The sequence below is a fragment of the Equus quagga genome, chromosome 20 (assembly GCF_021613505.1).
Source record: "Equus quagga isolate Etosha38 chromosome 20, UCLA_HA_Equagga_1.0, whole genome shotgun sequence".
Lineage (NCBI taxonomy): Eukaryota > Metazoa > Chordata > Mammalia > Perissodactyla > Equidae > Equus > Equus quagga.
The window spans coordinates 32,170,487-32,196,652 of record NC_060286.1 but is presented as its reverse complement, the minus strand read 5'-3'; the positions used below and the strand labels follow the sequence as shown (position 1 = coordinate 32,196,652).

The following is a 26,166-nucleotide window of genomic DNA, read 5'->3' as shown; positions in this document are numbered from 1 at the left end:
AAGAATTCCCAGGAAGTGTGAGAATGCAAATGGCACTTATCCTCCAGCTCTGGCTTGCCTTGAGAGGCCTCTTGTTATTTGGTGTCTTACAGAAAACCTAGCTCTTGTCTGTTTAAAATTTCATTTGATAATGTTGAATCATCAGTATATCCATATAAAAGGAATTGTGGGAAAAATTGTGAAGGTTTTTTTTGATTGTTGCATGAAGTAAGCTGAGCTCCTGAATAGGTCACTTTGTTTTGTCTTGTTGCAGGTGTTGTTTGATGATATTGGACCATCTCTGATCCGACTTTCCAGCCAGGATCTTCAGTTTCGGCTGATTGCGGCCTTCCTGCAGTTCTTGGGCGTGCCTTGTGGCGTCAGCCCTCCCGCCTCCTGCCTTTATCTGGCCATGGATGAGAACAGCATCTTTGATAACGGACTTTGTGATGAAAAGCCGTTGACTTTCCTCAACCTGTCATTTTCTGGCGTCAGCTGTGTTGGCCGCATGGACCAGTTGGGCTGCCGGCGCTGGACCAGAGCTCACGGTCGAGAGGGCGAGGACTTCATCCGCAACGTCTTCCACCTGGTGCTGCCTTTGTTTTCCGGCAAGGAGAGGTCTCAGCTCTGCCTCTCCTGGTTACAGTACGAGATTGCAAAGGTAACTCCAGCCGCCGCCTCCAGTGTGGGGACTTCTTTCCTGTTGGTGTTTATAAATGAGATCACAAGGCTCTTGGTGTTCCTCGGGGCACGGGCCACAGCACCTTTTTTTCAGGGACCCTGAGGGCACCTGGTGTGCGGCTGGCCCTGCTGAAGGGCTGCAGTGAGTCCAGCCCTTCGGTGACTGGAGCTGTTGATTGTGTTGAGTTTTGTGGTAGCAGATGTCTGATTATATGAGCAGTTAGTGTTAAGAGCCAAGCTTAAGCTTAAGCAGGGTTAGAGGATTTAGGGGCTTATTAAAATAGATAAAATAAGCTACTTATTTCTGCTCTTTCTGTCTCCTAGAAATTCAGCTAGGATTGACTCTTCTGCCCTCTGCTGGCCACCAGTTAGTATTGAATCTTAACATAAAGTTCTGATGCTACAGATTGCACACACGAGGTTGTACTATTAAAATAGTGTCTGATAAAATTTGGTGGCCACTTCTCTTTGGAGAAGGAGAGTTGGCGTATATAAGCCTTGTTCATAGAGGTTTTGAATGGAAATCTGGATGTGTTCATTTGGGCGCACCTGCAGCCTTGGTAAAATTCCAGTTTGTTTCCTGGCCCAGGAATCCTGGGTGTTTACCAAACTCGTGATAAAGGAAAGAAATGTAGATGCCTTGTGCGGCTTTCTAAAGTTGACAGTACAAAGGGATTGCTGTGAAATCACGGAGCACTAGGAGCCATCCTTTTCTTTTTACTTCTAGGTCATCTGGTGTCTGCACACTAAAAACAAGAAGAGATTAAAGTCACAAGGAAAGAACTGCAAAAAGCTAGCCAAGAATCTCCTTAAGGAGCCGGAAAACCGCAACGATTTTTGCCTCTGGAAGCAGTATGCGCATCTGGAGTGGTTGCTTGGCAACATGGAGGACGCCAGGAAGGTTTTCGATACAGCACTCAGCATGGCAGGGAGCAGAGAACTGAAGGATCACGAACTCTGTGAGCTCAGTCTGCTCTACGCTGAGCTGGAGGTGGAGCTGTTGCTAGACTCGAGAGGGGCCGCCACAGCTCGAGCTGTTCACATCTTAACCAGGCTGACTGAGAACGGGCCCTGTGGGCCCTATGCCGGGCAGGTCTTGGCCGTTCACATTTTGAAAGCTCGGAAGGCTTATGAACACGCACTGCAGGACTGCTTGGGTGAGGGCTGTGTCTCTGGACCGGCTCCCACCAACTCCTTGAACTGCCTAACTAGCTTGGTCAAATGCTTTATGCTCTTTCAGTATTTGACCGTGGGGATCGATGCCGCTGTGCGGATATACGAGCAAGTATTTGCAAAACTGAAGGGCTCTGGTTCCCCAGAAGGCTGTGGCCAGGATGACAGTGCCGGCACCCAGCGTCCGAGCAGTGTTCTCGAGGCTGTCACACTGATGCACACCAGCCTGCTCAGATTCCACATGAAAGTCAGCGTTTACCCGCTGGCCCCTCTGCGAGAGGCACTCTCCGAGGCTTTAAAGTTGTATCCGGGCAACCAGGTTCTTTGGAGGTCATATGTACAGATTCAGAATAAGTCTCACAGTGCCAGTAAGACCAGAAGATTCTTTGATGCAGTCACCAGGTCTGCTAAACCCTTAGAGCCTTGGTTGTTTGCCATTGAAGCCGAGAAAATGAGGAAGAGACTAGTGGAAACTGTTCAGAGGTAATTACAGAGCATCTTGTTCATGTGTCCACAGACCTTTATGTTCCTACCACCCCGCTTGGCCTCGGGAATACAGAAATGAAAACGGCGCAGTGCCTAGAACACCAGCTCTGGGTACGCTCCGTGTTGTAGAATAACATATTGAAAGAGGAATGAGAGACTTACAAAGTAGCAGCAGCCTTCAGTAGAGGCTTTGTGGCTGTCTTCCTGGGCCTTGCTTTGTGGGACTCTGAGCGTTGCCTGTGGGGCTTAGGTGGTGGTTGTCAGGCCTTGCCGTGTCTGAGAGGCTGTAGTGAAAGCGACATGGGTACGAGTGCAGGCTCTGCAGTTGGGCTCTGGATCCAGGTCCCAGCTTTTCCACTTACCACTTGTGACCTTGGGCAAGTCACTTCACCTCTCTCCTAGTTTCTCCTTCTGTAAGATGGGAATAAAGAACCTACCTCAGAGGGTTGCTCCGAGGGGCCAGTGAGGGAAGTGCTGAGGACAGAGTGTGGAAGAATTACCTGCCTCTGTTACTGTTACTGATGACGACAGTGTCGTGTTAACTGTCATCTTCTGATGCAGTATTTTATATCTGAGGGTTAAATGACAGTCTCATGGCCCGAGTCGACATCGTTGTTCCTTCTGGAATCTTTGCTGTTGCTTCTCTCTGACCTTATAAATTGGGCAGAATTGCCTCTGAATAGTATTTCACTTGTTTTTTATTTCTTCCATTGGGATTTGCAAGGTCTTTCCTTTCCATAAAGTCAGATTTGCATTCTGCTGATGAAAGGGTAGGTTTTCTTTAGAAAACAGAAGCGAGGAGTTTGTTTGTGACTTCTGGCAGATTCAGCGTGGTGTAGAAACCCAGGACACTGCCTTGCTCTGGCCTTGGAGGAGCCACATCACATCTGTCCTCTGTACCCCCAGTGCCCCCCGTCCCGAGGGCCAGCACTGCCTCTGACACGCTCTAGTCCAGTTGTTGCTGACCCTGACAGTGCTCTTCTCCTGCGAGGTAGGATGCGAGAACTTGTCTCGGGGTGACATGGGCCTTTGTCTTGCAGGGTAGATGGTAGAGAGGTCCACGCCACAATTCCTGAGACCGGCTTGACACATCGCATCAAAGCCCTGTTTGAAAATGCAATGCGGAGTGACAGTGGCAGCCAGTGCCCCTTACTGTGGAGGATGTATTTGAATTTTTTGGTAAGAAAATATTTCGACTTTTTGTTTTTATGCTGGGCTCTGCTTCTTCCTTCGCAGGTGAGAAAGTGCAGGTGTCCAGGAGCCGCTGCAGGGGAAGCTGAGAGGGGCTTATTTCTGCCCTCGCAGCTTCTTGGCCTTGTTAACCCTAATGGGAACCCTGGTGGAATAATGTCAGGTCTCAGGACTTGGGAAGGGGTCGAAAGTTGCACTTTTCTTCAAGGTGTTTGGTGGAATGAAACTGAAGAGTAATTACAGGGCTGTTTGGAGCAGCAGAACTTGATAGGGTTTCTCTGAGTTGACTTCGTAGAGTCAACAATTGGAAATGGTCCAAGAGTTTTCATTTGAAAGAGACCTAAATTCTTTGCCATTCTGCTCATAAGAATTTCCAGGTCCTGATTCTGCTGTTGTTAAAAGATAAGATTCAATCTAGATTGTGGTTTTTAAAATAGATATTTCTAAAGCAGCTTTGTTTTTACTTAAAAGCACCATAGTGATTGCATATGGAAGACACAGTTTAATTTTGTTAATGAGCATGCGCAGGCTGAAAGGTGGTTCTGGGGCTTCACGGGGTCTGTGCGCTGGCTTTGCCTGTGGTTAGAGGCCTGCAGTGGGACGGGCTCATTTGCTGGAACACATCTACTGCCAAGTTTCATGCTTTTTAGAAAGACAGTCTTCTAGGCCACGTGACTGTTGTTTTAGTTCAAGTCTACTCAGTCACGTGACCTGCAATGAACATTGTGCCTTTCAGGAGCCAGGAGTGACTTCCTTATATGCAAATCTTATGTATATCTCTGATCATTTCCATAGCATAAATTCTCAAAACTCGATCAAGGTAGATGAACATTTCCAACTGACACATGACAGAGTCAGGTGTAAAGAGAGAGAGAGAGAGAAAGTCAGGGGTTAGGAGAAGTGTGGGCTCCCCCTATCTCCTTAGATTCCAGAATTCATCTGGGTCTGCCTCCCCTGATTCTGAAAGGCCTGAGAGTTGGGGAGGACGTATTATCTCAGGACAGTAGCTCACTGGCACACCCAGGACAGATGGGCACGTCTCTGTGGGCAGAAGTTGGTATCACGATGAATAACTACAAGAGTTTATGTGTTTCCTTACATTTATTCTTCAGACCTGAAAGCTCACGTTTTATGGCTTGATTCTCTTGTGTGAAATGGAAACCTTCAGAAGTCCACATCATGGCGCATTCGTGGTCTATAAGCAGGCGTGCCTGTGCATCCGAGGTGGCAGCTGGGGGAGCTGTCAGGGTAACTGGGTTCCAGTTGAATCTCCACTCCTGTCGTTTGGCCACTCAGCCGAAGGAGCAGATGAGATGCTCGTGTTATTTCCAGCACTGATATTCTGTTAGTCTTCCCAAGCAAATGAAAGACCTTTACAATTAAAAAGGGAGAGCCTGCAAATTTGCCAGTTTAACTTTTACAGGTAGAGTGAGTGCAGACTGAAAGTATTTCTACCGAGGATCTGCCATGAGCCAAGTTTAGTGAGATTGTAGATAGAAAGATTCTTGTTGACTTAGAAAAAGTGATTGGGGCCCTTAAGGAATTTCTGTCTTTTTAGAAAGGTTATTGGACCAAGGATTAATGAGAGCAGTGACTTCCTCTAGCATTTCTGGAGGCATCTGGGTAGGCTCCTAAGGCTTTGATAAACACATTGAAAACAATCAAATTAAGACCAAAATGCACGGTGTATGCTGCAAGTGCCAGGAGAGGGCGGGAGGAGGGAGCCGGGGCCTGTCGTGGGAGGATGAGGCTGTGTGGAGGGTTGTTGATGTCTTCGGTCGTGTGTGTGTGCCTTCCTGTGTGCGTATGTACGTGCATCCAAGCATACTTACATGCGTGCAAGCTTATTTGCTTGATTGCTTTTTTTCCCTGCAAAAATGAATGAAGGAGTTAAAACTGATTGTTGGCTATGGAGAATATGGGAGAAGAAAGGAACTGGACAAACAGCAGTTGAAATTTTCCGCTAAGGTTGGAATTTAGGTTAAAACATCTACTTGGGGGGTGCTTTCAAATGTGCTGTTTTTCTCAGCCAAACCTTTTTTTTTTTTTGCTGTTTTGGCTAAAATTGGTTGTTTTTAAGATTCCTAGAGTTCTTTAATTTGGTCATCTACCTCCACAATAAAGAAAGAAATTTAAGTGTATAAACCAGTTAGCTGATTCCCTGGGCCTGATGAGAGAAGTCTCAGGAAATAGAAAGGGAAAGTGGCATTTTTGAATTGGTAGTCCCTGGGTTTCTGTTCAGTCTCCAGTATGATTTCTTCTCCCACTGTGTTGACAGCAGTTAGCATATATTGAAAGGCCACCGTTTACAGGAGCTGGTGGGAGGGAAGAGAACCTCCTCAGCTCTCCTTTCTGGTGGTGAGTAAATAAACCTCCAGCAAGAGCACCAGCCTCCTCTCGGAATGAATACTCTGATGACGTGTTACAGAAATGGATCCTGTTCTTATTTGGGGAGGGCTGGATATCAGTTTTGTCAAATTACTTTAAAAAGTTAGATAAGCTCACAGTTACTTAGATTTCTTTATACTCAGATAAGAAAAGAGAATCAAATTTTGCAAAAGCCCAAAGACCGTCAGCCTTCTCATTTTCTTAGAGCTGTTACTCCCCCATGTGGAGGTGGCGCATATCAGCTATGAAGGCACAGAAATGCCCAAACAGGTGATTACTAAGCATCAGACAGCTTCTCTAAATGGAGAGCTTGGACACCCTGTTACTGAAGAGGGGCAGCTGCCATCCACACTGCCATGGGTCCTGTCCCCTGGCCCCTCCCCGACCCCATACCTGCCCGTGTCGAGAGAGCTCAGGTTTGGGCAGAAGGCCCACAGCACGAGGGCTTTCCAGAGGGTCGCGTCATCTGTTTACAAAGGTCTTGTTTGCTGAGTCGTGCATGTAGTGCGTGTGAGACTTGCTTCCTGGGGCTTGGTGTGGGGCACAGAGGGCAGCCTCTGTGTGAAATCTCGGCCCCCACTTCACTCTGGAGACTGTCTTGGTGGAATTGGCGGTTTACTTGGGGACCCATACCAGCAGCTCTGCTCCTTCACAAGCTGTGTCGTCTTCAGTTCTGTGCATGCACCTGGTCAGTGCCCCAAGATGTTCCCGGTCTGCCTGAGGAGACACGCTTACTCAGTCCCGATACCCTGGGGTAACCGGGTGCCATGGGAGTCCCCCACAGTGGTATGTCAGCCTTGACTTAGGAATTTCATAAGGAGTCATGGTTTGCTAAGATGAGAACACTTAGAAGGTGAGGAAGGAGGACGTAGAGAGCCAGAGTACCGCTCATGAACTTTCTTCCCATTTGAGGCTCTGCTCTAGTGAGAGAGAAAAGATCTATACAAGGCCATGTCTTAGAATATGAAATCCTGAATGGAAGAAACCAAGTCAGCACCCAGCTTTCACCTGGCATTGAGCCCTTCACACCTGATAACACGAAGGCATCTTCCGGCGGCCGATTGGTGAAGGAAATCGCAGAGAGCGAGTATCATTTGAGGCTGGTCAATTTATGCACCTGGATTTGCTGGGCTCCAGGAGTACCTGTGAGTCTCACAAAGGCAGGGGTTGAGAAAGAACAGTAATACAATTTTTCTTTCTTCTTTGAAAAACAAGGAAAAAAAGTCTTAAGTTTAGTCAGTATTTTAGGAGAGGATATTGAAGTGTTTTGGTGTGCAAAGGAAGGACAGCTCACACTGGCTCCTTGGGTATAAGTTCAGACGTCCAACCTCAGAATGGCCGAGGCTCATGCCAGGGAGGGAAGACAGGAGTCCACCATGAGGCTGGTTCTGTGGTGGCACTTGGAGGGGGCTGGGAAGGCCTGAGCCTCGCCTGAAGCAAGGTTATCACAGACGCTGGTTACAGCCCAAAGGTACAGTCTTGGTGACTGTGGGAGTGAACCTGAAGGAACTGAGAAGGGAGTCAGTGAGGCTGCCCTTGGTAGAGCGAGCTCCTGAGCCAAAGACAAGTCTCTAGATGCCATCGCCCGGTTTCTGGGAGGCCGGTCAACAGCCCTCCCTGGTCCCCTGCACCGGCTTCCCGGTGGGAAGAGCTGGTGTCTGCTAGCAGGCTCTCCTCTGGGAAGGCCACATGCGGAGGAGGAAAGCCCAGAGATAGACATCAGCTCCACGAGCTCTGCCTGTGCCCACTCACAGCCACAGACGCTCAGCAGCCTGGAGAGCGGCCTGGGGGCTGTGATCCTCTGGGGGAGCCACCAAACGACAGATCCCTTCCCTTCCTGGGACTTGGGAGAGGCCCCAGGTAGGAGATGCCACATGCTGCTCCAGCTTCTGCAGGTATTTTCTGTTTGTATAAAGTCAGGCCACATTCCAGGCACTGTTAGTAACGCAAGGTGTGATGATGGCTCAGAGTGAAGGAGGAGACAAAGGCAAGTCAGCAGTGTTAAAGGTCAACACTCTGGGCCCGTTGGTGGAGAGGAAATGACCCAACACAGTAGTGGCCCGAGAGCGTCCCATGGTACATGGGCCCAAACCCAGCAGCCACCGTGATGGTGCCAGCTCTCCCCGTGGGCTGGCTGACTGCAGCCGAGGAGCCCCCATGTGAATCAGTACAGCGGTGGTTTCTATGGCCTTAGCCTCCGTTTCATCACATTTGTGTTTTTTTCCCTCACCTCAGGTTTCCTTAGGAAACAAGGAAAGAAGCAAAGGTGTGTTCTACAAAGCACTTCAGAATTGTCCTTGGGCAAAGGTGAGTTCTAAAGACCGTGGTATCTTCAGATTCCAAGGGACTTTCCTGCCAAGCCTCAGTCCAGCCAGTGTCTGCCTGGCCTGCACCTGTCACTGGGGACAGGGCACATCCTGGGCCATTTCTTAGTGAAGCGGTCCCCATGGAGCCTGAGCCTGCAGGCATTTGTCTACTGTCCCTGCACTGGAGCTGGTGTTTCCTGGGAGTGTTGCTGTGGGCGGTTTTCCCAGCATTTGCCAGAGTTCAGCCCAGGTGCTGACCCGTTGGGATCCATGTCCTCACTCTGAAGTCCCAGGTCAGGAGACACTCAGAAGTCAGACTGTGGGTGACTGCAGTGTCTGCCAGCAACTCCTGTCCCACTTTGGAAGGAGGCGGCCTCCTTGTGAGTTTCCTCACTTTGAGTCTGCTCTGTGGGTTCGGTGTCCTTCCTGAAGCATGCCTGGGTGCTGCTGAGTTAGGACAGCAGAGGGCAGTGCAGGCTGTGGAGGGAGCAGCAGGAGGGCGGGATCGCTGGGCTGGAAGCGGCTGGCTGACGAGGGCGGTGGCTCTCCGTCCTAGGTGTTGCACATGGACGCTGTGGAGTACTTCCCCGATGAGATGCAGGAGATCCTGGACCTGATGACTGAGAAGGAGCTCCGGGTGCGCCTGCCGCTGGAGGAGCTGGAGCTTCTGCTTGAGGACTAGAGACCAGGAAGGGAATGGGGACCACATCTCTGAGGCAACGTTGCCTGCCCTGTCGGAACCAGGATGGGCAAGAGGAGACCAGTGATGCACATGTGCAAGCGTGTGTTAACAGACTTTTGCTTTAGAAGTTTCTCTTGAGAATGTCTGGGTTACCAGTCTCTCACCTCTTGCATATTTTTTGCATGTGCAGATGACACAAAAGCTATTGTTTTACATATTATATATGTGCACATGTGTATATATGTCTGTAGACAAGAATCACGCTAAGTGATTACAAAACCTACTGTGGTTGGTGTGTGCAAGTTCTCGTTCCTTTGGCTTTCTTAGCCCAGCCGGTGCCAGCCCCCACCATGGTGAGTGTACCCCCTCAGTTGGCATCCTTGGTGGTCCTGCCAAGTCTTATGGGTCTTGCAGCCTTTGATATGAAAGGTCTGGTTACTCAACACTAGGATCTCCTCCCCTGGGCAGGTTAGCAGGAGAGCAGATCTTGCCCTTATCTTCAGAGCAGTGGGAAGTCATTTAAAACTTGGTGTTCTGGCCTCTATCAAGTGTATTAAGAGTTTCTCATTATTCCCTAAGCCCTACTCTGTGACACTTCCATCTGTGGACCAGCAGCATCACCTGGGAGCTTGTTAGAAATGCAGACTCTCAGGCCCCTTCCTAGCACTGCTGAGTCAGAATCTGCATCCGAACAGGCCTTCCTGGGGACTTGTGTGCACACTGGTGTGGAAGGCACTGCCCAAAGACATAAGGCCTCTGCTGCAGGGGAGGGAGCCTGCCAGTGACCTCTGTCTCAGAGGAGAGTGGAATGGAGCCAGCTCCTTCCGACCAAACCCAGCCCTGCCTGTGAGATGTGCGGAAGGTACGCCCTCCTCTGCTATGCATCCGCACTGCTTAAGATACGAAGGCCCAGACTGGCCATGTTATTTTGATTTCTGAGGGGTTCCCAGCTTCTCTGGCTTTTTAAAAAAAAGTCATGATCTTGAGAATTGCTGAAGACATATTTCCTTGGCACCTCATCCAGAAAAGCCAGTGTTGCAGAATAGTTTTGGCTAGAAACTGACGGACATTGGTTGGGAAGGCAACATAGAGTACTTTCTGGGGCAGCGTCTCAGAGCCCCCAAGGAAGTTGCCAGCCAACCATGTGGATGCTTACCTTGCTATACCCTGAACTGCTCAGAAAGGAAAGAGCAGTGCAGGAAACAGACAAAGAAAAGGAAGGGGAAACTGACACATTTCCAAACGCTCTTGAGAGAGATGAGGTTTCTGAATCCGACAACAGGCAGGGCTGGTATGGGATTCTTCAGCCCTGACCTTTTGAGATTTTTAAGGAACCCTCAATCTCTTCGCACCATCAGTACTTCCTTCCTGGCCCCACAGTGCTGAGAACCCACAGAACTTCCATAAGGGAAAGCTGTCTTTTCTTCCTTTGAAGCCACAGCCACATGAACTCAGACTTTGTTGCTTAAACAAGAAAGATCGCTGGCTATGTGGTTAGGATCATTTCTTTCCCATTAGCTGCTGTTGTACAGTAACTCCACCACCAGCTCTGGGGGCAACAGGTACTGAAGTCTGCACTCCATGTAATCACTCACAGAAGCTTCCCTAACACCTGGATCCACCCACTTGGTGCTGCTGAGCAGCAGGTGTGGAGACACCAGAAAGAAGATGAACTGTTAGAGAAAGAGCGCGCTTTATTGGGCAGAGAGCACTGCACGTGACCAACAGACGAAGGCAGCCCGGTGGGCATCCTACACTTATGCTCAAAAACATACAGGGGATGTTTTGCTAATAAAGACCAACTGGAACACGGACTCCTGGGGCAGCTTCCCCAGCCTCATCCCTCTGAGGCGCTGGGACCCCCCACTGCCATTTCCTTGAAGGCACCTGTGGTCCACTAGAGATACAGCCCCTCAGGGGTGCCTTCCTGCTTCTTATAAAGGACATTTTCTTTAGATTTTTTGAAGTCTTCATTTGTTACTTTCATTCTGCGTTCTCTCAAGGCCATCAGACCAGCTTCTGTACAGATTGCCTGTAACAGAACAGTATGTTGAGAAAGTGAAACACTTTATTTTTATTCTAACAATTAAAAGAGCCATTTTGAAATAAGGTGTAAGACACTTAGACTAAGCACACACTGCTCAAATCATTTGGGAAAGATTAGATCTCTTAAACGTTGTAGCATTCTAATTATTTTCTCAAAGGATCTGCGGTGGCTTAAACTGGGAGTGATTAACAAAGAGGAGGACTGGCCCAGGAATCGGGGCTCCAGGTTCTAGTACTGGCTCAGCTTCTAACAGCTGTGTGGCCTGGCAGGTCAGTAAGTTCTCACAGCCCCACTTTCGTTAAAGGGAGTCATACTCCTAGAAAACAGATGAAATTATACCCGGCCTGGAAATCTAGAGGCAACAGAGATTATACCTCCATTTCATTTACCCATACTCAGAACATGTATTCTAGTTAAAGAAGTTTCAGTACAGTATTTATGGTAATATGTTTATTTTCTCAATAATTACTTGCCAAAAGTAGAACAAAACAAGAACCTATGTAATACAATGTGACAAAAACACAGTTAATCCTGGCACTGAAGTTTCTATTTGGTTTTGGCCCTCAGGATATTCAAGATGGTTCAGTAGAAAAGAGAAACCAAATAGGCAAAAGGGTGACATTTGGTAAACTGAGGTGATGGGCCTACGGGTGTTTACTACTGTTGCAGCTTTTCTGAAGGCTTGAAATTTTTCAAAATAAAAAGTTGGTGCAAAATTCAAAAATAATTTCAATTTTAAAAAGAGTTTTACTCACGAACTAAGATACTCATCTACACAGATGACAGTGACACGCAGTTCAGTACAGGCACCAGCATGAGAAGGCCCTGCGTGTGCCGTCCCTACCTAACCACGGCATTCATGCCTCATGAAAACCCAGGTCTTCCGATGAAAAGCAGCTTGCACCCACATTCAATGCTGCCAGGCCTTGCTCTAAATTCTGGTCATCTGGGAAGAAACATCCTAACTCATACATATATGTGATGAAACTAAGAGGTATGATCCAGCCCACGTTCTCACCTTGATGTCGGCACCGGAGAGGTCGTCTTTAGCCATGATCAAGTCGTCCAGGGTAACATCGTCAGCCAGCGTCATCCTGCTTGTGTGGATCTGAAAGATGCGCTTCTTGGTCTTTTCATCAGGCAGGGGGAACTCGATCTTCCTGTCAATGCGGCCTGCAGGTATAAAAGGTTTTCAGTGACACACCTGTGCAGCCCCAGGCGCTGCCCCCAGCTCAGGGAGAGGTCAGACAGCAGCATCCTGTGGGAAGGAGGTCCAAATCTTAACATGTAAACATTTATCTTTACAGTTTGTAAACCTCTGTTTGAATTCCTCCCATTTAAAAGAAATCCTCCCTGCTCTGGTACCTTTAGAAACAAATGAAAGGAGGAGTTCCTAAAAGGCCTATTTAGTGGAAAAGGACGCATTGATAGTAGTAAAAACGTAAAAGAGAGTAAAAACATGAGCGACTGCTGCTTTTGGTGCTACCTGAATGTAAAAAATGAACCTGAGCTATCCTATATATTCTTTCTTCAGAAAAAATTCTTGAGGTTAAAAGGGGAATATTAACTAAGGGAAAGAAAAGATCACAATACAAGATTGGAATTCAAAGAACCAAGCTACACAGACTACATCACGCTCTTACTTAGCTGTAATCTCAAGGGGACATAGTCTTGTAAGTTATTCTAGTTTTAATACGGTATTTGCCTTTCTATGTATCATTTATACAATCCCTCCACAGTGTGCTTAAGAAACACAAATACATATGACCACATTAATTCTCAAGGATGAAATAAAAGCAAATTTGACCTGGTCTGATAAGTGCTGGGTCCAAAGTTTCTATTCGGTTTGTGGCCATGATAACTTTCACGTCTCCCCTTGAATCAAATCCATCCAACTGGTTCAACAGTTCTAACATCGTTCGCTGAATTTCTCTCTCCCCACCAGAATTTGAGTCATACCTTTGGAAGAGAAAAAGAAGGAATGAAGACCCAACTGCCAAAGGGGAATTACAACAAAACACTGTGGTTTCAACCCACGTGTCACACCCTCCCAAGAGCCGATTACACATATTATTTTCTTTGTAGTGGTTCTCATGCCTGAAATATTTATTCAGTCTCCGTATTTGGTGTCTGATCCCCTAACCTGACTGTGAGCTCCTTGAGGGCAGAGACTCGTGCTCTCGGCTGTGTCCCCAGAGTCCAAATGGTGCCTGGCTCAGAGTGGGTGCTCAACGCACAGTTATCCACTGACCAGGTGCCAGACATTCACAACTCCTGGGGAGCTGTTACCCGGCACTTGGGAGAGAAGAGCCTAAACCATCCAGAGAGCCATGGACAGTAGGAACTGTGGAAACCAACATGCAGGCCATCCAGCGAGTGCCCAATGACTGATCATTCTCAGAGAAGAGCTACATGGTTTTTACCTCGAAATGATGCAAAATAGGTAAGAGAAAGTCTACCTTTTTGTCCCAATGGCATCAATTTCATCAATAAACACGATGGATGGTGCATGTTCTTCAGCAACTCGAAACAATTCCCGAACAAGTTTGGGCCCATCGCCTAGGTACTTCTGAATAAGTTCAGAGCCAACCACTCTCAAGAAGGTGGCTGAGGTTTGGTTTGCTACTGCTTTGGCTAATAAGGTTTTACCTATTTTAGGTTAAAAAAGAAAAAGACAAAGGGAAATAACTTCAAGTGCTGTTTTAACTTAAAAACTGTCATTACCACCTTAAATGGACATCAAATTGGGTGGATCCCTGTGATGAAAAGGCGTGCCACCATTCACGTGTCTTGACGTTCTGTTCTCCAAAGCAGTAAGAGGAAAATTAGGAAAACCTAAATAACATTTTGATTATTTTTAACTGTCTTCCTAAATTCATCATGATAATGTCGGAAAATACTTACAACCGGGATATTCAAGTTACATACAATTTTAACCTGACCCATGCAACCAGGGTTAGAGAGCCAAACTCAACTATGAAACTATCAGTGATGAAAAAAGGCCTGGGAATCCAGGTTTGACCTAAGGAAACACTCAGTGTTCCTGAGCACCAGGCCTGCAAGTGCCCCGGGCTGACCCAAGAGTTGTTGCTGGGGGTGCTTGGGCCGCAGGCCTGGACAAGTGAAACAGGACCAGCTCCTGAAAAAGCCACAACCAAGCGCTGCTGAAAGCTCAGGAGACTTTCCTGTCTGTGGTGTGCCCTTATGAGGAAGTTCCCCCCACCAATCTCAGGGAAGATCTCAAACCACCTTTTAATCCTGCTCTATTCCCTTTCTCTTTCATGTCAAAACCAAGAGTCAGCTACAAGCACACAATTTGAGAACTTGAGACCTGGACGACCTTGGCCCCTTTGAGAGGAAATGGGCAAAGGGCTAGGCAGTCACCTCAGGATGCAGAGGCAGTGAGAGGTTGAACTCGTAAAGGACCAACCTTAGGCCTGCAGGGGAAGGAGGAGGGGGCTGCTGGTGAGTGACACAGAAGACTTCATCCACGTGGGAAGAAGGACAGAGCACTAAGCTTTGCGACAAGATGTGGCAATGATGTTCCCTTTGGTTGGGCAGGCAGAACAGCAGGTGCAAAGGCTCAGAAAGCTGGACCACTCCCTGAGAACATCAACTAAAGATGGTGAACAGAAGACAAAAAGGACCTTCTAAGTGGGTGGGATCTTACAGTCCAGAAGCAGCCGAGTCCAGCTGCTGGGACACTTCAGTGGCCAGAAGGATCACTAAACCAGTCTCCTCCTCCTCCTCCTCCCAACAGGCCTGCTACCCTGTGCCTCACCCCAGCTCCTCATAGCCAGCCCCTTGTAGCACACATGCTCCAAAGAAGGCACGTGGCTGCGGGTCAGGAGGCCTGGATTCCAGCTCCAGCCCTGCTACCAGCTCAACTCGCAGAGCTAATGGGGCCTTGGGCTCGTCACTGGCCTCTGTGAAATGATTTCCTGAGCTGTAAGATGACAGGCTGCAAGAGCTCCTTGTCTCTGAGCACAGTTGTCTCCCAGTCCCCCTACTGTGGGCAGTCCTCAGCTCTCAAGATCCTCTTGGGAACATGGTTTTGATTCACTCCATCAAATAACTGCTCTCCCTTTGGAACTTATACAGCAATGAACTGCTAAGTCCCGGACAACTTACTCAGGTCAACTTATTGCATAATGAACCAAATATGCACACAGTCACGTGCCACATAACAGCTCAGTCCACGAGAGACGGCGTATACGATGGTGGTCCCAGAGGATCAGTGCCATAGAGCCTAGGTGCGTGGTGTCCAGGTTTGTGTCACTGCATTCTACGATGTTCTCACAATGATGAAATCGCCGAAAGACACATTCCTCAGAACGCATCCTTGTTAAGTGACGCATGACTGTATGTACGTATATCTTTATTTATTCATCCAATATTAATTCATTCAGTATCAATGGACTAGAGAATAAACCTAATCTGAACAGCACACAATAGCTTTTAAATCAGTGGTTCTCCACCATTGCTGTGACTCTTGGCCACACTCCAAATCAATATACCAGAATCTTCAGTGATGGGACGAGGCATCAGTATTTTTTAAAGCTCCCAAGGTGATTTCAATGTACAGCCATAGTTGAGCATCCTGGTTTATTTTTATTTTTTCTTACAAATTATTATTATATTTTTTTAACACATTAACTCTGTTGAAGTCTACAACTTCAAGTCTAAGTTCAGTTTCTTACTGCATCTACTTTACAGATAAATATACTTTTGTGTAATAGGTATGATTCCAAAGGAGTTGCTTACGCACAAATGTCCAAAATGTCTTACAGCATCGTTTTAACCTAAGGAACTGTGGCATCCTCACTCAACAGTTAAGTAATTCTAACTGGCTAACGCTGCTGCTCAAGGGAGAAGCTGAGCGTCTGGAAAGTGTCAAACGCAGACCATGCATACCTGTGCCAGGTGGACCATAGAGAATGACCCCCTTAGGGGGCTTTATACCCATCTCTTCGTAATATTCAGGATGAGTGAGGGGAAGCTCCACAGATTCCTGCAGAAAACAAACACTCGGTAAAAATGAAAGGCTTTCTTACTGAAATTATCAGCAGATCTACTATGGCATCATGAGTATATCTCGCTCTCAACAAAAATAAACTAAAATTTCAATCACTCTTGTTTGAGACAATGCGCTTGACTGCTACTAGGCACAAGGGCATACTGGAGAGGACATCTGTCCTACTCGAGCTCCCAGCACCCATCCCCTCTTCCCAATAGCACCCAATTCCCCTTGCACTTTCCAGCAGACGTCAGTGCTGAACAACATTAAGCCTTTCTGAGCAAAACGAACTGGAGAAATCTAAAATTCACCCTCTTCAATTAAACTACAGACAGGAGCTGGCAACATTTTCTGATTGCTGTTACCAACCAGGGACATCATGGCTAGTGCCCAGCTGTCTGAGAGGTCACCAGTGGAGATCTGTGATAGCTCTGAATGACTTCCCTATGGATGAAAGAACCTGCAGAGAGCTCGCCCACAGCCATCCTGGAGGACCACTTTCCCCCAACCCTAGGACCACGGCAGGGGCTGGGATTATGTTCTAGACCCCACCACTCTGTAAGAATGTGTCACTCACCCTACCCCATACATCACTGGAAGTTTCTAGATAGCCACAACTGACACCAACACAATTGGAAACATTATATATTCACACAGATAATTATTAAACATTGGATATAAAAAGTATTAAGCTACAGGTGCTACAAGAACTATCATACAATTTATTGTTATTTCTAGTACCTAACTCAGTATTAACAAATACATGGGGCTGGCCTCATGGCTGAGTGGTTAAGTTCACACGCTCCACACTGGCGGCCAGGGGTTCACTGGTTCGGATCCTGGGTGTGGACCTACTCACCACTCCTCAGGCCATGCTGTGGCAGCGTCCCACATAGAAGAACTAGAATGATCTACAGCTAGGATATACACCTATGTACTGGGGCTTTGGGGAGGAAAAAAGAAGAGGAAGACTGGCAACAGATGTTAGCTCAGGGCCAATCTTCTTCACCAAAAAAGCATTAAAAAAAAAAAAAAAGAATGAGATCTAGTGGGCTGAAGGCTGGTTTAGGGGAAAAAAGAACAACACACACCACTGCTCCCCCCCCCGCCACCAAAAAACAAATACAAAACACCACAACTGACAAGCTCTGAGTCAGTTACTGGTCTGATCAATAAAGAAAAAACAAAACATGCAAAACAACTCCTAGCACCCTAAATGAGACAGCAGTAAGAAACCCAAAGTCTAAAAACCCAGAGCTGGTTCCTAGACATACCTTAATTTCCTGAATTTGGTTGTCCAACCCTCCAATATCAGCATAGGTCTCCTGAGGGGCCTTTTCCACCTTCATCACTGTGACCAGGGGATCCGTGTCATCCATCAGCACCCCTATCACAGCATGCACCTAACAGGGAACGTTAAGCTTTAGCACAGGAATGTGAGGTTCACACAATTCGTTTACAACAAAGCAATGCCAACCACAGAATTTTTCTACTCTTAGGGGTGCTTTGGCAATCTACGTCCACAGGTCTGGAACAGTGGACCGATAACAAGGAAGGACAAAGCACTGCTATGGGCTTTCGTAGAGGCGATCAACTTACCTTGTGGTTGAGCAGCACGGAGCAGCCCGGTTCCAGCAGATCCTTGTCTACAAATGAAAGAATGCTGACGTAGTGTTCTGAGCCCACAGATGTAGACACGATGGCGTGATTGTCATCAATGATCTCTTCCAAGGTCCCTACCGACATTGGGGTCCCTCTCAGGTCATCCACCTTTGATCTTTCCTCCTACGTTAGAGTACACCAAAAGGGAAACAGATTAGAACTAAAAAGTAGATGATGCTGACAGTTCACTAGATTTACAAAGCAGCTGGTGCTTTTAAAAGGCAGCTAATAATGATCTGTAAAAGCCTGAAAGGTTCAACTACTTGAATTTCATTTATTCGTTGACAGTTTTAGGTTCTAAGTAGAATTCACTTTGTAAAAATGAAGTTACACTAATTTCTCAATTTACCTCTTGCTTTTCCTCTAAAGGCTTCATTTGTTCCTGATTTCTAATGAATTCTTCCTCCATGAGAAGATAGTCTTTAATTCTCTCTAACTTCAATAATTTTAACCGGCACTGAGTGTGAGGTGTCACTGTAATTAAAAAATAAAACTTTATTATACCTGGAGCTTGAAGTTTGAATTAATTCAGTTCATTCTTAAGGGAAAAAAGTTAAGATTTAAAATAAGCTTATTTTATTTGGACTGAAAAATTAAAAGTTTGTTGACCCTAAGTAAGCAGGTGTTAAATGTGAAGGGGAAAGGGATTTTGGCAGTTATAAGCAAGGAAGTAAAAATGGGGATGAGGTCTACGACCAGACAGCTAACACAAAACGACACAGACTAACTGAACTGTCTATATATAACATAAAGAAGAAAACAGTCATTGACCTAAAAGGTAGATTGCTTGGCTTTAGTCTTCCCAGAAGTGCTAATAAAAATAGCTACATGTGCTGTTCAGTCAGCACAGACTGTTGCACGGCAGCTGTAACACAAGCACACATTTGTAGGAGGACTGTGAAATATTACAGGTATTAGCATTTCTGGTGAACATTTTCCCCAATCTCTTTTGTGTTCTTTTGGCTTGAAGTCTCATGCTACACAAGAATTTTAACATTTATATAGACAGATCTATCAATCTTTTGTGGTTTCCGGGTTTCCTGACTTCTTCAAAAGGTCTCTCCTCCCCTAAGGTTAAATAAATATATTCCTGAATTTTCATTTATTTACTTATTTTAATATGTATATCTGTAATCCATCTGGCAATTCCATTTTCTCTCAACTGCAAATAAAAGATGCCAGGCATTTATAATAATCCATCCTCTTCCTACAGAACTGTCACTTTTACCATAAATTATCCATGAAACGATGTTGTTTTTGGACTTTCTATGCTCTTGTGGTGATCTGATGATCCATTCTTTATCAATACCATATTGATTCATTGTGGTGGATTATGGCACATTTCTACTGTCTGACTATCTTCATTCTTAACCAAGGAATATTTTTAAAATTAGTTATTTCATCTAAGCAGGAAGGGACTTGTTTAGATGGCAGTGAGGGAGGCATCTGAGCTGCAGCCTGAAGAAATGAGAAGCAGGCAGCAGGGGAAGGACTGGGGGAAGATTTTTAAGCAGAGGGCAGCAAAGGGCAAAGGCCCTGATATGCAGAGCAGTCAAAGAACACAAGGGACAGCAGTATGGGCAAGGAGCGAGGCACAGGGTGTGCGCTGAGGATGGAGGGGGGACCGGGTCGGGTCAGGAGGAAGCCATTGAAAACGTGTATGTTCAGGCATCGCATGATGTGAATTCCAACACAGTGGCACTCCATTTCCCTGTGAAATAACTGTGTTTCTAAGTTACTCAAGCCCGACATGAGTTTTCTAATCTAAAACTGTACTTTTAATACACAAGAGGAGCTGGTTATTTAAAGGAAACTAGTGGAGTTTCTTAAAGTGAGACACAGTTGTATACTGCGTGTATGCTGTTAAAACCAAAATAAAGCTCTTATTCCAACCTAGAGGAATGCCGCACAGAAGAACTGGAGAGAATAGTCATAGGGCTAGAGCTTCAACCACCCCCCATTTCCTGTCTCCACATTCAGAGACCTCTAAGCTACAGACACAGAGACAACCCCTAGGAATCAATCGGAAAGACCCCAAGGAGGAACCATGTCATTACCCAGTGGCAGTTTGCTAGCAGCATCTGGTCCCTTTGTTTTCTTCTTCTTTTTCCCCACTCGAGTTGGCACGGGAGGTTCATATTTCTTTTTCTTGTCCTTGAGTGTTTAGTACAGCAGGAAAAAAAAAAGCCACAGGGAAATCATATTAAAACACAAATTCATTTCTGTAGAACCATTACCTATTTCCAGGTGATATAATTTTCCTTATCTTTTAGGATGCTATTAAAAACTGTCCTTTTAAAACAACAACAACAATAACAACTGGGTTATTATATTCTTGCAATTTTAATATGTGAATGTAACTGATCTTTCTTTTTACAATACACAATGACAGATTATTCAATAAGGAATAGAGAGGTTAGAATTCAGAGTTATATGCCAGAAGTTTGAGTTGAAATAATTTGAGACAATTCTTCACATCTCAGGACATTAAACACTAAAATTACAGGCAATTTATTTTAACACTTCTATAATGTTATTACTTTCACACGATTAAAAATCATTAATTCATAAATACCTATTTGATAGTTAGGTCAACAATCTTTTCTAAAACATGAAAGGGTACTGTATCTGTAGGCCAGACTGGTTAAAGAACTACAGGATCATTTATTTTGTATTTTTTAAATTCATGAATTCCCAAAGAACTTCTCAGCTGAGATCTATGACATCTTCTACAATTTACTGACATCACAGACACATCTGGCTTATTTACCTTGTCATCCTTCTTGCCACCTCCAGGACCATGACCACCACTCTGACTTTGACCCTGAACAACAACAACAAAAAATCCAAAATCAGACAGAGGTAGAAATTCCGAAAATGATCACTTCAAAAGAATATCCTTTTGATTTGCCTTTGATTCTAAGATACCAACACTCCCCTTCATTTTAACATTTCTGAACTCTAGGCGTACCTAGCAGTCAACATGTACATTTTGTGTGGCAGAATCTTTTTGTCCTGAAAAGCTGTTAGTAGATCAGTGGTACACCTTGCAATTGATTGCCTCTTAAATTAAGGACAACTCAATTAAGAAATAGGTATAGGGGGCCAGCCCCATGGTTAAGTTCACGCCCCTGCTTCAGTGGCCCAGGATTTCACCAGTTCAGATCCTGGGCGTGGACCTAGCACTGCTCATCAGGCCATGCTGAGGTGTCGTCCCACATAGCAGAGCCAGAAGGACCTACAACTAGAATACACAATTATGTACTGGGGGGTTTTGGGGAGAAAGAAGAATAATTTAAAAAAAAAAAAGATTGGCAACAGATGTTAGCTGAGGTGCCAATCTTAAAAAAAAAAGAGAGAAATAGCTGTAACTGATGTATCATTATGAGGCTAAGATTCTAAGACCCTCCCTTCTTGAGGGGAAGGTAGAGAGCTTGACATTCTTTAATATAAAACTGTGACTGAGGCCACCAAGAGTCTATTTCATGAAATTAGGCCACGAAATCGAAATCATTTTACCCATTCTCCAAGAACCACTTGTCAATCATTTACTCCTTACTAACATTAGATGAAGATGCAGGAGAGTTTCCTTTCAACAGCAACTTACATGCGTCCCATCCCTCAAGCGAGGGGCTCTCGGGCAGCTCTTTCTTCCGACCTGAAAAGCTGAATCACCTTGAAGTATCAAGAACTTAGCGTGTTCGGAAGCTCACTGGGATTTCTGATTTTAAAACAGACCCCTCAGTTACAGGACAATGGTTAACACAGAGCAACGCCTCAGAAATAATGGCATTTTAAATGAGGAACAGTGAACTGACTCGATTACAGGGGCCCTCTCAGTCCCCTCAAATCACTGCCAGGCAGGCAGGCACCTCTAAATCAATACACTGCCAAGTTCACTAACAAGACCAAACAGCCCTAGCACGGTTACCTAAACGAGCTAAGGTCAAATGTATCCCCCACATGCAGGACTCTTAAAACTCCGTGCTTTACTCTGAAGAAGGTAATTAAGGGCTCCGAGAAATTTTGGGAAACAGAATTAGTTACACTGCAACGGGCTGCCAGAATTACAGGCTTTTAACAATTCCTATACCTACCAGGGAAATCTACCATTGATTGGGCCGCTAATGTGTGTGGGGTGCCTACTGTCCACGTGCCCAAGTCTGTATAGACTTCTCCTGCACTGTCTCCTCAAGGCCACACAGTCCTTCAAGGCAGGGCTCATATTCCCACCGTCTAGATGGGGAACTGCAACAGCCTAAGAACATGGGCTCCAGAATGAGACGCATCCAGGTGTGGTTTCAGTTCCGACTCCACCACTCCCAGGCTCTGTGACCTCGGTAAGTCGGGTGCCCTTAACTGGAAGGTGGGGACGACACCAGCTCTTATCTCTCGCTGAAAACGACGTAACACAGGCAAACGACTTGACATCTACATGACGCATAGTAACTACTCCTCAACTTATTATTAACAAGTAAGAAAAGTTAGCATCAGGATTTTAACTTTCAGTTTGGTGACAAAATCTGGGCTCTGCAACAATCCATTCTGGTTCAGTTCTTCACTTTCTGTGTATCCTCCATTTCTGTTTTTGTCCAGGCCATCATATCTTACAGACTCTAGCCTCTCAACTGAGATTCCCAGGTCGTTTCTCCCCTCACCAATCTGGCTATTACCTTCTAAAACAAACAGCGGACCCTTTAATTCTCCTTAAGGACCTTCAACTGCTCCCTGGTATTCAAGGTGTAATGTCCAAACCCTGCAGCTCGGCACGCCTGGCCCTCGCCAAACTGGCTGCAACTGACCTTTCCCAGGTTCATCTACTTCTCTCACGATCCTACAAGTCTGGCCCCGCTGGAGGACATTTTCTCAAATGGGCCCCGAACTTCTTCCCGTCTGGGGCATTTTACACTATGTTTCTCAGTCTCAAATAAGAGTAACAAGTAACCCATTAGTGAGCCCTTACTATATGCCAAGCAGTGGGCTAAACATTCTCAGGGTATCATCTCACTTAATTCTTACAGACACTATGAAGTTGGTACTATCAATATCTCTAGTTTACAGATAAGGAAACCACGGCCCAGAGAGGTTAAGCGATTTGCCTACTGTCACAAAGCTTGTGAGAGTCTACAGGACACCAACATCTGCGTGTTTCTCTGCCGCATGGCTATCTAACACATCACAGCAAGGGCTCCAGGGAAGATGACAGGGTTTGTGTTCTAGCGTAGCTGCTTACTGTGGCTCGGTTTCCTCCGTGGTAAAGTGAAGATAACAATAATAATTACCTCAAGGAACTGTTGTGAGGAATAATGAGAAAATACTAAAAAAGTGTCGTGCTTAGAATATTACCCAAAAGTCCTTAAAAAGATTATACGACTATGTGGTCTGGCTTTCCTGCTGTTCACAACACAGGCCAAACACATTCCCATCCCAGGCCCTTTGCACTTGCTGCTCCTTCTGCCTGGACCACGGGTTCCTCAGATATTGGCATAGGCTACTCTCTCATTTTACTTAGATCTCTGCTCAGATCTCACCTCCTCAGCTACCTTCGCTGATACCCTATGTAAAACAGCCACTCCTCCCCATCCTAGCCCTTTCTACAAGGCAGCCATATAACAGTGGGCACCCCACCCATCTCTACCCTGCTCCCAGACATCATATTCCGTATTTCTCTCCTTTTTGTCTGCCTTCTCCAGAACGTAAGCTCCACGGAGGCAGAGACTTCATCAATCATGTGCCCCCCCCAACCCCGGATCCTCAGTGGCTAGAGCAGAGCCTGTCCTCGTCCCCAAAAGTGCAGGTGCTCAGTAAATACTCGCTCTGTGAACTCAGAAATAAACGCGGCTGTGACCATTACTAATGCCCCACGGGCCCTTTCCCTCGGAGTTCCACCCATCCCAACAGCGTCGGTCTCTACGGCCTCCTCCAGATGCTCCCCTCCCGCGGTCCTCCACGGCTCCGACTCCCCCGCTCAGCCGGGACGACCCCTCCCCTCTTCTCCGGTCGCACATCCTTCACCCGCGGCTCAGAAGGCGCCCGTCCCAGTCACTGGCGGAGACTCCCGCCGATACTCCCGCGCTGGGCAGCAGAGCCCCGGTCGGCGGGGAGCGAAGCCGAGGGACCTGCCCCGCTCTGCCGCCCACCAGCCCGCCGGGGACCCTTCGCGCCAGGCCCCGAACCCAGGTCCCCGGGCAAGGCCCGCCGTGGTCCTGACGCCGTCCCCGGAGCCTCCGTGCCCGCGGAGCCTGGGCCGGCGGCGGAGGAGCGGGCTGCCTAGTGCCTAGAGCAGCAGTCTGGCTCTCTCGTCTCGGGCCGCTCGGACCCCGTCGCAGCGCGACCAGCAGCCGAAACCCTTAGTCACTCACCATCTTGCCTCGGCCGCTCGAGCCGCCGCTGCCGGAAGTGCCTTCACCAGACGGCCCGTCGAAGGCGGAAGTCGCCGAGGGACGCTACGGAAGCCGATAGGAACCAAATCCCGCACGGACGAAGGCGCGCTCCAAGGGGTTGTGCGGGCGGGCGGGATAGGGAATAACTTATAAGCAAGCTGGGAACCTCATAAATATTTTACTTAAAAAAAATTTAAAGCGCAGCCATTAGGTTATTGTCAACAACTTAAGAAAACGACCTCGACTGTCAAAGAACTGACAATTGTAAAAATTTTAAATATTTAAAATATGCAAAAATCATAACTGGGAAGGACTTAATTTTTCCAAGAACTGGAATGACATTTGGAACTGCGAAGTTGGCATATACTTTTGCACCAACATTTAAGTTATTATTTGGTCTCTGGAATTAACTGCTCACCTGAGAGAGTATTTGTCTCATGAGTCATCTAAATTTTTTTTTCCTCGTGACTTGTGACTTATGATGTTGCCAAATGTCTTAAAATTCCTCACCTTGCACCCAGTTGGTAAAGCTCGTCATTTATTACATCCACCAGGACATCGGGAAGATGGCAAGCGTCACTTTGGCCTCTGGAAACTTCCATGACAGGTGCTCAAAATGCTGCGTCTTGCTGAACTGAAGAGATGGATTTGTTTGATCTTTTGTTTTTGCTGTTCCAGATTAATGTAGGCATTTTAGTTATGAAACACTAAACATATTTCACTAATTAACACAAAAGAGGTACAAAATACAGGAAATTACTCCTTCCTTTTCGTCATCACTAAAATATCATAATAGAAAGTTTTGACACTGTTGATCTCCACCAAAAAATCTGGCAACTACATGATACGTGAATTGATATGATAGATTAGGGGCAAGACGACTCTCCCTTCATGAATGCTGAAAGCACTGCCAGAGCTGTATGGAATGTCTAGGCAATCTGTAGGGTTCCTAAGATGGGGTCACCTTTAAAGAAACACAGGCTAAGAATCAAAACTTCTGAAGTTTTCTATGTATGCTACATATAGAAAGTAGAGGAAGATTGGCAGCAGATGTTAGCTCAGCACTAATCTTCCTCAATAAAAAAAAAGAAAAAAGGAAACAAAGGAAAAAACCTTGGTATCCACTCAGCTCCCCACTCCCCTCGAGCATTTGAACAGCACCCACCTCCACTGGAGTGTGAGCTTTGTGGGGTCCCAGAAAGCCTGTGATTATCATTAAAATAGTATTGTGCATTTGGTATGGGGCTGGCCCCTATAAGCTCTTTTAAACTTACTTTGCTGGAGCTTTTCATAAGGAATCTCCAGATTGAATTTTTAATAGCCTCAAGAAGCTATTAAAAGTATACACACACACACATACACACGTGGGTATCTTATAAGTACCGCAAACTGAACTTAGCCTCTTCCCCTAGGACCAGTTCACCGTCATGTGTATTCTATCCTGGCTAATGAGATCATTCAGAGACCTAAGCCAAAGGGTCCCCTTCTCCCTCTCCCATCCCCAGCCAGTTCAGTGGTCAAGTCTTGTTGCTTTAACTCCACCATATTTCATCATCCCATCTCTCTTTCCATCACTGTCTAGTTCAGACTTCATTATTCCATCTCACGAGTCATTCAGCACGTAACTTCTGAGCACTTACCATGTGCCACTCTCTCCTCCAGGGTCTGGGGAATACTGCAGTGAACAAGCAGTCAAAAAGCCTTTCCCTAGTGGATTTTACAATTAACAAGTAAGTAAAATATACAGTATGCTGCCTGATGATAAATGTTTTGGGGAAAATTAAACTGGGAAGAAGGATAGGGATCGTGCTGAGGTGGTGGTGAGTGGTTCTGACTTTAAGTAGGATGATATCCAAGCAAAAACCTGAGGGAATGATAGAGTGAGCTCTCCAGATATCTGGGGGTAGAGCTTTCCAGGCAGAGGGAACAGCCAGTGCAAAGGCCCTGAGGTAGGAGCTGTAGGGGATGGATACTAGAGACACCAGGTGGTGAAGAAGTCAAAAACAAGCGCATAACTCCCAATGGAGGCTCAGGGGTTAGAGTTGAAGCAATATAACCCACTAGGGAAGAGAGTAGCAGACTTTGGCATCAGAACACCTGCATCTGAATATGGACTCCATCACTTCCTAGCTGTATTGGTTTCCTATTGCTGCTGTGAGAAATGACCACAA

At 46.3% G+C, this 26,166-nt stretch overlaps 2 protein-coding genes across 2 annotated transcripts in view; one reads left to right on the top strand and one right to left on the bottom strand.

Moving 5' to 3' along the window:
- NRDE2 (NRDE-2, necessary for RNA interference, domain containing) overlaps window positions 1–9,188 on the top strand; it is a 44,735-nt gene extending 35,547 nt beyond the window's left edge. Inside the window, exons 10-14 of the mRNA XM_046647125.1 lie at window positions 254–640; window positions 1,388–2,316; window positions 3,360–3,498; window positions 8,134–8,205; window positions 8,761–9,188. Coding sequence (XP_046503081.1) covers window positions 254–640; window positions 1,388–2,316; window positions 3,360–3,498; window positions 8,134–8,205; window positions 8,761–8,886 — 1,653 coding nt within the window. The 3' untranslated portion in view covers window positions 8,887–9,188. The remainder of the gene's footprint in view (window positions 1–253; window positions 641–1,387; window positions 2,317–3,359; window positions 3,499–8,133; window positions 8,206–8,760) is intronic.
- A 1,374-nt stretch (window positions 9,189–10,562) lies between these two features.
- PSMC1 (proteasome 26S subunit, ATPase 1) lies at window positions 10,563–24,041 on the bottom strand. Its single transcript, XM_046647126.1, has 11 exons — window positions 23,975–24,041; window positions 20,383–20,436; window positions 19,670–19,766; window positions 17,962–18,086; window positions 17,550–17,735; window positions 17,225–17,353; window positions 15,848–15,944; window positions 13,393–13,582; window positions 12,741–12,892; window positions 11,952–12,106; window positions 10,563–10,918 (listed from the first exon to the last, which is right to left on the bottom strand). The coding sequence occupies exons 1-11, from the start codon at window positions 23,975–23,977 to the stop codon at window positions 10,784–10,786; spliced, it is 1,323 nt and encodes a 440-aa protein (XP_046503082.1). The 5' UTR covers window positions 23,978–24,041; the 3' UTR covers window positions 10,563–10,783.
- Between the last annotated feature and the right edge of the window lie 2,125 nt (window positions 24,042–26,166).